This window comes from Osmia lignaria, chromosome 16 (genome assembly GCF_051020975.1).
Source record: "Osmia lignaria lignaria isolate PbOS001 chromosome 16, iyOsmLign1, whole genome shotgun sequence".
Classification (NCBI taxonomy): Eukaryota; Metazoa; Arthropoda; class Insecta; order Hymenoptera; family Megachilidae; genus Osmia; species Osmia lignaria.
Window position 1 is genome coordinate 1,349,816 of NC_135047.1, and position 12,099 is coordinate 1,361,914.

The 12,099-nt window shown below is 45.4% G+C and overlaps 1 protein-coding gene across 1 annotated transcript in view; it reads left to right on the top strand.

Moving 5' to 3' along the window:
- Nucleotides 1-994: 994 nt before the first annotated feature.
- LOC117601004 (tyrosine-protein kinase-like otk) overlaps nt 995-12,099 on the top strand; it is a 35,282-nt gene continuing 24,177 nt past the window's right edge. Inside the window, exons 1-2 of the mRNA XM_034317191.2 lie at nt 995-1,260; nt 8,871-9,173. Coding sequence (XP_034173082.1) covers nt 1,218-1,260; nt 8,871-9,173 — 346 coding nt within the window. The 5' untranslated portion in view covers nt 995-1,217. The remainder of the gene's footprint in view (nt 1,261-8,870; nt 9,174-12,099) is intronic.

Consider the following 12,099-nt stretch of genomic DNA (forward strand, 5'->3'; position numbering starts at 1 on the left):
GCGCGCTTATCCGTGGGCGTGAACCCCGTCTGGAGAGGTCTCTAAGAAGTACCCAAGTGTTACACTCACTTATTAATGAAACTTTGCTAGCTTGTAGAGCTCGTCGAGCTGAACACGCCTATAACCCCTTTTGGGGGTAGACGGCTAATTGTTTAAAAGATATTAACAATTACAGTTAGTTACTCCTTACATTCTGAAGTATGACAAACTCACACATACAACTCGCAATCTGGAGATTCACGGTTGAAATCCTTGGTTCCCAACAGTTTTTTTTCTTTTTGTAATGATAATTTGCCTCTTTTTGAATAACTATTACATAAAAATTATCATTAAAAAAAAAAAAAAATTATTGGGACTCTAGGATTTGAACCGAGGACCTTTAGATTGCGAATCGTGTGTTTAACCACGCAGCGGATCCATGACTCACAACCTGAAGGTCCTCGGTTCAAATCCTTGATTCCCAAAAATTTTTTTTTTTTTTATGATAATTTTTATGTAATAGTTATTCAAAAAGAGGCAAATTATCATTAAAAAAAGAAAAAAAAAATGTTGGGAACCAAGGATTTGAACCGTGGATCTCTAGATTACGAATTGTATGTGTGAGTTTGTCATACTTCAGAATGTAAGGAGTAACTAACTGTAATTGTTAATATCTTTTAAACAATTAGCCGTCTGCCCCCAAAAGGGGGTATAGGCGTGTTCAGCTCGACGAGCTCTACAAGCTGGCAAAGTTTCATTAATAAGTGAGTGTAACACTTGGGTAGTTCCCCTTGTAAGTATATCGCCGAATCCGCGACGTTCGCAGCGAACGCGGTAATCGCAATTAATCGGAATTTCGATTATTGACCTGGTTAGCAACAATAAATATCTACAATCGGTAAATTGATAGGGGAGTCCAGATTCAGGTGCCCTCTGGTGAGGACAGCCTGACGAAGGAGCTCGGTTGCGACCGTGAACCCTCGGCGAGCAGGGGTCGCTCCGAAGCGGCGTGGGTTAGCGGCCTTCAGTATCGCGCGTCGTTTCGTGGTGTTCGGTTCGTTCGTTCTCGTTCCTCGTGCAAGTGTGTTCATTTCTTTTGGCAAGCATCGAATCGAAGGGAATAGAATGACAGCGACGTGAAGCGTTTGGAGAAACGGGATCGTCTTTCTCTCGCTTTCACCCCTCGAGTGATTTTCGGAGCTGCGCGTTTCATCCCCTTTTGGACAGTGTCGTAAAGGATGCGGCGCCTCGAACTAGCCACGCTTATTCTCATCTGCATTTGTGAGTACACCATACACGCAACCCGATTCTTTTTCCCATGGTTTTCTTAGCCGGCTGCTCTTGGGTGCAATGAATCATGGGAACGGAGAAAAAGGAAGGCACGGAAAGAGGGATGCTATTATAGACGGAAACATCGCTCCGTCTCTCGGTCGTCGATTCGTTCACCCTCACGGTTCTTCAACGAACCTCCGCGTCTCTGTTTCCTTTCTTCTTTCACCGGCTGTGCTATAATTACGGTTAATTGGGCCTGACTGCTGCGACTACGAGACAAACGACCGCTTTCGGTAATTTGCCTCTTTCATTCCCCAATCTATGTGTCGTAACGTTCAATCGACAGGTTTATACGAGATTTTCTTTGCTTCCCAATTGCTTGCTACTTTCTAGACCACTTGAATATCTGGTTATTGCCTTTTTATCGATGTATCGCTCGATAATTTCCCATCCCTCGATGAGCACCTTTCGCCAGACTTGCTGGAAATCAAGTTGGAGCTCAGCCACGTTTATTCGACATCTTATATTCCAGGTTATTTGAAATATTTAAAAATACAACAAATACTTTAGACAATTTTTACTTTGGAACTGATCTCAAGCCCAACCTAGACCTGTTTGTCCGAGGATTTTTATTTATTATAAATAAATCTGGCTTTCGTTAATGAACCGTTCGATAATTTCGCGTCTTTCGATAAGCCTCTTATTCGGCAGACAAGATTACTCGAGACTTTTTGTTTAATTTGCGTTTAATTGGTTGTAACTTTCTAGGCTGCTTGAATATTTATAAAGCAATAGTCGTTTTCGTTAATGTATCGTTCGATAATATCGCGATCTTCGGTCAGGTATCTCGTTCGGTAGATTCCGAAACCAGTCGAGGCCCAACCCAGACGAGTTTTTTCTTAAATTTGTTTTTAATTAGTTGTAATCTTCTAGGCTTCTTATGAATATTTATACGAAATACATTGCCATTTTCATTAACACATCATTAGATAATTTCATATCTTTCGATCTGCTCCGAAACCGACCTAGGCCCGAATTAGACACGTTTAATTAAACTCTCTTTTATTTATCTCTAATTAACTACAGCTTTCTAAACCGCATAAATATTCATCCCCATTACTATACTCCTCGATAAAGTAATTCAAGCCCAATTTTATCTTTTTGAACGATTATCTTTCACATCGCTACACCTTTCGCTAACTTGGCAATGCTTGATTCTCCCATTAAACAGACTCCAAAAACATCTATAAATCAATCAAATCCCCTGTGAGAGCTATCGAACGTCACATTGTCTCACTGCCAGAGCCGTATCGATGACCCTTTATCGCGATCGTCGAATCCTTTGAACCGTTCCAAAAAAAAAGAAGAGAAAAAATGAAAAAGGAAAGGGAGGCTCATAGCTCCAATTTGCTGTCGGCCGAATCGGTCGTGCCGATCTCACGTGCACCGCTACGAAATTCGACTTCGGCATCGACGACGATGTTTCCAATAGCGGTGGCTGGTGGTGGTGATGCTGGCGATGGGTGGTTCGGGTGGAGGCTATGGCCTCTCTTCGCTGCCTGTGGATGCCGGCCGGCAACCCGGTGCTTCTCTTTCTCTCTCCTTTTGCCTCTCGAAGAGAAGAGAACCGGTTCGATAGCCATGCACACCTAGAAAGCGAATATACGCAGACTCGCGACGGTAAAGGGGGGCCATATTACGTATCCACCTACCTAATATCGACGGTAAGGTCGTGTATGCGGCTACACGTGTAATTAGCAGTTCTACCTGCAGGGAGAGTAGAAATTGGTCGGCAAGGAATCTCTCTGGAACGTTATTTATAACAAAATATAAAACGAGAACAAGTGTTTCCTATCAGATTCAGAATTTCTCGAGGGAAAGCAACTGGTTGGATATCCTACTCGAATCAGATTCCGCGATTTATAATCTCGAGTAACGCGGTTGCAAAGTATCTTTCAGTTTTATTTTATTTATGAAATATAGCATAATCGATGGATGGGTCAGAGTATATCCCCTTTCCCAGCTTTGGCTCCACTTTTCCTTTCTCCGCCTGTTGCCCCACCGGCCACTTGGCTATTCATCTTGGTCCGGTGCTCCTAATTACACGTCTCGGGTTACGGATGAGAACGACCCGTCCCGTCGCGCCGTTCGGAGACGTCCTGTGCCCTGAAAAGGGGTACCAGTACTCTGGTACTTTTTTTTTTTCCACGTTGCTTCTTCCTCTCTTCTTCTCTCTCTTGGACTCGCTGTAGGTTCTTTTTTACACTGGTTGCCACTAAAGGCCCTTTGTCCGTGGGCCGGCGTGCGCGGCTATTTTATACGCCGAATGTTATTCAGCCCCGGAGTTGCTCGGTGTGTGCAACCTCTTTCTCCGTTTTTTCTCTTTCTCTGTTTAACTCTTGCTCCGCGTAGCTGGTACACAACGCGACGAAGACGCGGGTCCGAGGGGTGCGGAGGGTCGAGGAGGTACCAAGAAAAATTGTATTAGCCCTTTGATCCCTTGGCTGGGTGGAACGGCTCGAAAAAGAGAGGGAATAAAAGCGGAGGCCACGCGTAATGCGGCTATTTACGCATAAAGAGCGAAAACGACGCGCGTGTTTTCCACGGAGCCACCGTGATACACACCGTGCCAGGACAGGTCACGCTCGCTTCGCTTCCTTCTCCGCGCCCCTTATCAAAGCTCCTATTCTCCTTCTTTCACCTCGCACCGCGATTCGCCGACGTTTTACGTTTTGCGTTTTCGTGACGGAAATTGTAATCGCTCTGCAGCTTCTTTTGTCGAAGCATCTAAGGTACGAACGGCTTAGGCGATTAAACAACAGGGTTTTCATCAAAATTTAGTGTTCTATATAAAAATGAACTATGTACTCAAGAAATTTAGTCGATAGAACTCGTTCGAAAGGGTATGTCACCTGCTCGCTCGTAAATATTTGAAAGCCATCACCTGCGCTCGGCACGCATCGCGTTTATCATCGAATATACAAAAGTATTTATGGTATTTTCCCATAAAATAAACAAACAGATAAATATAGCAGGAAACGTCGAAGGCTCGTAAACGCGATAATCGCAAAAGAGTTCGAGAACGGTCACGGCGAACAGATAGACGGTATCTTCGGTTGATACCGAAATTTCCGTTCCCCGGCAGGAAATGGCTCATCTTTCGTTGCTTCTTTCTTTCCATTTTCCATCGAATTCGACGATGGATCGCGCGGGTCGTCTGAAAGAGCATAAAACGCTTGGCCGCGAACGAAAGCAGCGTTTGATGACCCGCGTGCAACGCAAGAGACGCGGATAATGTACATATTTCGAGAGGCGACGAGCAGCTACCGATAGGCTTTCTTTGAAATTTGCTCGCGCGTTCTCATTATACCGCGCGAGACTGCTGGAATGCGCTCGATCGGCCTTTTCCGTTCGACGAAATCCCTTTGATTCCTTCACGTGAATGCCACCCTCGCCCTGTTCCCTGTATCCCTATTTCCATCGCGTTGCTCTCTCGATATTTCAATTTTTTTACACGAGTACCTCTCTATCGCTTTTCTACGTAGCGAGGTGTTTCCTTTTCTAAATTTACCAATCGTCCCTCTGTGAAAATTTTCATTCCTCCCACGTTGAATGCTTCCGTTTGTTTCAATGCTTTTAATTTTGTTTACAGTACGAACAGTTCTTAAGAACGTCACGTAAGAAACTTTACTTTTAACGACTCGCCGTAGAGAATTTGAAGCGCGAGGGTAGCGATAATTTCGCGGTGTCCTCGCTTTTGTATTTATTACCGCGAAGCGCGTCAGAGTGGCGTCACATTTTTTTCTTTCCTCGCTGTCAAAAGGGCGTCGGTACTCTAATTCTCGTCAAGTCTGATCCTCGCACTTCCCATCCCTTCGGTGTTTTCTTTTTCCTCTTCCTTGGCCACCTCTCCTTTCTCCATCATCATCATCTTCTTCGTCTTCTGCTTTGCCTCTTCTTCTTTTTTCCACGGTTTTTTCCCCCTCCCCTCCCCCTCTTTTTTTCCTTAAATAAGACCACGACTTACTCGCGTCTTGTCTCGACGCCCCGGTACGAAGAAAGGAGGCTCTCAGCGCGCATTCAGAATCGTGAAAAACGTCGTCCCGAGAGTGTGAATTTCACGGTGCTAGGGAGCGTCTGGAAGGCGGCACTGCGGACACAATTTGCGACGGCGTCGTGGAACGCCGCCGGTGGCCAGGACCCCGTGAAAATATTACGCAGACTCCGCGATGCCACGCTGAATTTTCTTCCTTTCAACGTCGTACAAACACGGCCCGCCGCGACTTTTGTACCGCGTCGCGAGTAAATCATGTCCGCGTAGCTCCCTGGCCGCGAGCCGCGATGCACCCTATGAATTATGTATCCGTGTGCATTAAACTCTCCGTGAACAGTCCCTAGTTTTTCCCCTAGCCATCTTACAGATGATTTTTCTTCGGTACGAGAATGTTTAGGGGGTTTTGCTGTTATAACGCGGACGATCGACGCGGTTGTAGAAAGATTTGTAAAAAGAAGATTTCGATGTATTAGGAAGTGGCAGGTATCGTCGAGTAGTCGACGGGAAAGGCATTCGGCTAATGATTTTTCGGTTTTAACGAGCGAGTCGTTAGCGTGAGAGGTTCTCTGTGTAACGAAAGCGGTAACGAAAAGATTTCGACGCGTAACGAGGCGAGTTCCGTTCGTTGGGATAGAAGTTTGCCTCCTTTATCCTCGGCTCGTCGAGAGATTGCGCGTCGCGAATAATAACGTTGTCCAACAACCAATTTCTCCTTCGATATACACTTTTCATAGGGTTCTATGCGCTGATTGTTTAAAAATGAGAATTTATTCGAAAAGTTGAAACTTGTTAGACGGTGTAATTAAACATGAATAACTGGTACCGCGAAGTCTCTTCTTTCTCTTTCGAAAAAGAGGGACCTCTTAGTGCTCGCCGAGAAGAAAATAGCCTCGTTCGCTGCCCGCTTTGAAGTTCACCGGAAGCGGATCAACCGTGGAAGAAAAAGGGACGACCTTTGCGATGCGCTCCGTGGTTTACGGGTCGAACACCGTTGAAAATTCTCTCGCGCGTGTCTCTGCGCAAAGCGTGGACGTATCGCTGGCTAGCCTCGCACACGCACGGAAATGCAGCGACGCACGGAAGCCGAAAAGTCGGGCCGTACCGCTTGTGTAAACGCCGTAAAGCAGCGCGAGCAGCTGCACACCCGTCCGACCCAACGAGACGTTTGCTTCGGGGAGGAAAGTAATCTCGAGAGTAGGTCGTAAAAGCGATCGTTGTTTACCCCGACGGGGAGGTTTCCAGGATCGTGGACCAACGATCGTGAGTTTTCTTTTTTTAGGATTCGGTTGCCTCTCGCGGATAAACCAAGCATCGACGAAGAACCGTCCTGTGTTGTCTCTTCTTCGGCTGGTGCGGTCTGTGTACACAGTATTGAAAGAGGGAGGGCAATCGGCTCATTACGTTCACGATCTGCTAGTGAACTTTTATTGCCGCTACCTAGCAGACCTGAGGAGAATTGTAGTTATATCAGATCGTAGATTATAGTAATAAATGTGATGATTCTTCCTTGATCTTCGTGTGGTTATTTCAATGGGATAGTCGAGATTTTTAGGATAAAATTAGTATGAAACATAACTACATTTTAATGATAAAGAAGGAAATAGAGGTGAAATTTTACTGAGAATTACGATGTCGGTCGGTGGAACAGGCAGTGTCGTAAATTATAGGTTCCTCCGGGGCCATGTTTCTCTCACCGCAGTGTCTTAAGGGTTAATTTTCAGCCAGAGCGAGATAATGACAGGGTGTGCAAAGGACACGGTTGAAATTTGAAAACGATGGAAAGATCCGGTCGTCGGAGCGGAGGGTTTACCTGACCCGCCTGACCAGGCCCCCGAGCGAAGGTAAATAAAAGAGCGCAAAGGCCCGCCTGGGATAGATTTATGGCCAGGTATTATGGATTCGAACGGTCGTGGTTAACGGTTCAAATATGCGGCGCTACGAATCGTATGGGATTTGGGGTATCGCGAGGAAGGCGTGAAAATAGAAAGAGGTAACCTATGTGGTTGCGCCACGATTACTGGAACATCCCGTACATTTGACACTGACGGTGAAAGAGTTAATCCAAGCACAATGGTGTTTGCAAAATCGGTGGCGGTGGTTGTACGGTTTCGAATCGCGAGTCGATTTTCGCGTCGCGCGTTTCACTCGCTCTTTTTTGCGAGTCGCGGACCGAAAAAAATATGCTCAGGCAGATGATTCTTGTTGCAGCCTTTTTTTCCCTCCCTCTTTCTCTGTGTATCTGTACGTTCTTCTCTGGCCGCGCGCGTCGAGCATGCTCGTACAATGTGGTTCGTTTAATTTGCACAGACGACTATTTGCAGCTCGTTCCCGGCGTTTGTTCGACAAAGTCGCGGGTACGTGAGCTTTTCCGCATACGTGCCGCTGCGAATCGCGAACGGGCGATTACAAAATAGCCAGACTGCTCGCTTTATCTCGACGGAATGTAACTTAAAGCGTTTCTGAATTCTCCGTTGATTCGTGTTGCGCGTGTCTGCCTTTGTTTCCAACTGCGAAGGTATTCACTCGTAAAGGGGTACTGTGAGCGAAGCGGATTAATCAATTAACGCGTTACCTGCCTCGACGGTTTCAGGTGACATTCTTGATAAATAATTCATCCGTTAGTTACTTCCATTTTCTAAAGGGAAATAATTGTGGCTGAACATTAATTCAGTGTATTCTGAATACGAGGACGTATATATACGGTGCTTGCAACGGAATGGTTATTGTATACGTTCTAATCTCTGTTCCGTCAAAGGATTACGTTAATAAGCGCACCTTGCCAAGATAAACGCTGTTTTCGATCAAATTTACGATCGCTATACCTAAACGAAATGGAAGTACAGAAACGTGAACGCGATTCTCCATGGAAAACACCTGCCGTACATTTCACGAATATCATTCGCGGATTCTCGCTTCCCTTTGCTTTTCTTTTTTTCGCATTTTTTTTTTTCCTTTTTTTTACTTCCTCGACGAATCGTCGATATTCACGGCAATCGGTAAATTGTGCGGAATTACTCCAGGGAGATACATCTACGTTTGTACCTGGAAAACTGTGGGGAAGAGCTATCGCGAATCGATGTAAAATCGCGAGTGAAACGGTAAAAAAAAAATTGTATTAAACGGTGCATCGCGAAACAAGGAACATCGTGTCAAAGGAAGATTTTTATATCCACGGAAATCAAAGGACCTCGGTAACAATACTATTGTTTCCTGCTAATTATCAATCGGCTTAATGAGGCCTTCGATCCTGTTAGGACACATTTTAAACCGCTCTCCCTCGACGCTGTTTATCGCTTGATTGTATCAAACCCCTAATAATTAGTGGATTTTTAATCACGAACCGCTGACAGCCGTCTCGTTTCACGTAATGTGTAATAAAATCAGGGGTGTTGGACTGGAAATTTCGAGATAAAATCGATGCGATGACAACCCTTTGTGTCGTCGGATCTCTGTCTCCTGTAATTTGATATCAAACAGTCCGGATTTACACTGAGCGTAATATATATTCTAACATAAAACGTGGTTTCATTGTATCGTCTAACGTTTGATCGATTTGTTTGCACAGTGGCAGCGGTGTTCGGCCAGGATGGTGACCTTTTTTTCTCGGTGAGCCCTGGAGAGCATACGGTCGTCGAGGGATCTCCAGTTCGTCTGAGATGCGAGGCGCAGCCGAGTTCCCAGGTCAAGTACTCGTGGAAAATCGACGGCCAACCGCTTGCACCGAGTCCACGGCGACACCAGCAGGGCGGAGACCTTCGTATCACTAGGGTCAACCGTATCCTCGACAGTGGAAACTTTGCTTGTGTAGCCACTCACGAGGAAACTGGATACTCCATCGAGAGTTCGCCTACCAAAATCGACATTCAATGTAAGTCACAATTTTATCATTTTACTTAGCGAATTAAAAGTTTCATAACGAAATTGGTTTTCGGATTGAATGGCGAAGCGACGTAGATAATAAAATTTTTTACAATATTGCAAACTACACGCACGCGACAGAATAATTACGCTTAAACTACCAATTAATTAGCGTTAAAAGTTCCGAATATCCTTAATGATCTGTTAACGGGATACGCGATTACTTTAGTAAATCGTTATCGGATAAAAAAGTTCAATCGTCTAGTTGACGCGTTTTATCGCGCGACACACGGTGAGTTTTTTTAACGAGCGCGTACACCAGCATTTAATTAATAACGCCCTCGACGAATGAGACCATCGAGAGATTATCGCGTAGCCGTGAAGAGAGGTCGGGAGCGGTCCCGGGTGCTCGTCGGCGACCGGCGTCGAAACCGACAAACCGATATAATCCTGCGTTCACGCTCGCGTTGCTTAATCGACAAAGTGCGTGGAGCTCGCGGCTACGAGAGGACAGTTTCTGCGAGAGCGTCGCCCGAGGGAGTCGAAGCGACGCCAGGATAGATCTCACCGTGGCTACGTTATTCTCACGGCACTTTTTAATCGCCCTTTCTCCGCAAAAGCGCAGATCAAACGTTCGCTGCGCAAAAATTATACGAGACAAACGAAACTGAACGGGGAACGAACGAGAAGGGAATCGAGAGTAGGGTGATGCTATTGAAAACAGAAGGGGTACGAGATGAAAATTATGCAGAAAACGTTTTATTTTTTTTTTTAAATAAATAATGTTAGCAGGCAAACAAAGGGTCGATAGGTTAATAGGAAAATAAAAATTCAACGGTGAATTTCACGAGTTGTTTCGACGTATTCGCTGCGCCACCCCTTCCATGCCCCACCCCAATTATTCCCCAACGCGACATTAATTAAGCAAGATAATTTGCTGTTGAACCGTGCTGCCCAATATGGCGTCCGTCGATGACTGGTGGTCTCCGCGCAGCCCGTTCGTTTTAATGATTCGAAAACGTTGAAGGGTTTCTGGCTACGAGAACGTAAATTCCACGACGACGATGACGACGATCTCGACGTCGAGACGAGTCGAGCGGGACCGAGAGTGAGAGTAAGACGAAAAGAAACAGAACGGAAAACGAAGAGGAAGAGGAGTGAAAAATGTATAATGTTACCCGCGAGTTGGTACCACTTTTTTCCTCCGTTTTCTATTTGTAAAACGCAACAAAATGGGTGCTTTCCGCTGGCAGGACGAAGGGGAACGAATTAAAGGGACGAAATAAATGTACGCGCCAGCCAGGATGGGGTGAGGAGGCGCGGATCGAATGAATAATGAAGAAATTTGCAAAAAAAAAAAAAAAAGAAATACAAGGAAAATAATGAAAGTACATATTATTAAATCGGGGAAACGTCGAGGACGGACGAAGAAGAGAGAAATAGTGTTGAAACGTTGGTCGCTGTTGCACGGGGGTTGTGCAGGGTGTATAAGGGTGGTGGGAAAAAAAGAGAGAGAGAGAAACAACGTCAGGGCGTCGTTAGCGGCCCAGCACCTCGTTATCATGTATCGTTTCGTAATTATTATTACACGCTGCTGCCAACCCGGTGAAGTGCACCGAGCCACGAGTACATTTAGCGCGTGCTTAATACCCGTCGCCTGGCTCGATTCCTTTTGATAATTGCGATAAATATAATAATGATAATGACGATGGAACGTTTTCTTCGGGCCCGCCATCTACGACGGGAGACGTTTTCCTGCCTCTTTCGCGTCCAATGAATTTTCGTCTAGTCGCCGTCTTTCTCATCGTCGCGTAATTCCGTCGAACTGAACGACCCTTTTCATATTTCCGATTCCTCCGATGCACTCTCCAACCGGGAAAACCACTTCCCACGGATAAAATGCCTATAACTTGTCTAACGTTTACTTCTGTTTCTCGTTTGATTAATTAAATCGCGTCTGGAAACTCACGAGGTATCGATCCTTGCGCGTTGAATATCGATGGGGCGGTTTCAACGCATGCGATTCTACGAGTTTGATTTTAGTTTCAATTATGACATCACACATATGAGTTCACTGACTAATTAAATGGAATTTAATATGGAAAATTTGGCGAATATTTAGAATATGTGTGGTATGCTGTTGCCACGCATTTGCGAATAAAACGGTTCCGTGAATATTTCCGCTCTGACGACGACGGTGACGACGATATTAGAGAGTGGGTTTTCAAGCTGTTTCGTTGAAATTTTAACAATTCCGAGCGATAAAGTTGGTCGGGACATCTTGTGTGTTTTGGAAGCGCATTCGTTTCAGTTAATCCTTTAGACACGCTTTAATTCCCGAAATCTCTCTGTGCATAGCGTATCCAGGTGCATTTTAATCCCATTAAATGGAACGTCCACGCGTATTTCCGAAATTCTAGCAGACATGTTTTTACAGAACAGGGAAAATATGTTTTCCAGTTTCCACGGATTTTCGCGATTATTTACTTTCTACCTACTATTATTCATTGTTATTCAGGAAAATGCCCTTATTCGTTTAATTTAAATTAGTAATAATTCGAGGGAAAGGATACACTTATAAATATTTATTTCCCATTTGCATTTTCCAGAACAGAAAATACGCAATTGAACGGACGGATTCCGAAAGAATTTCGCGATATCGAAAAGCGCGACGTCGGGGCGCGAACCCCGTGTTTTCAACCCTCGAAAGGTCGAGCGTCTGACGAGTGATCTCTCGAACACGCCTGGCGATGACGAGCTGGCCCGCCGCGCCGTGAATATTCCGCGCGTACCTCGCCGTGAAAACCATCCCTTTCCCTCTTTTAATTTCCAACCCCTCGGCTCGCGGCCACAGACCGGCCTACGAGGGTACGGAGGCGAACGGGGGGTAATAACACGCAGAGGAGGATCCTTTGTCCAAATAAAAAAATAACATC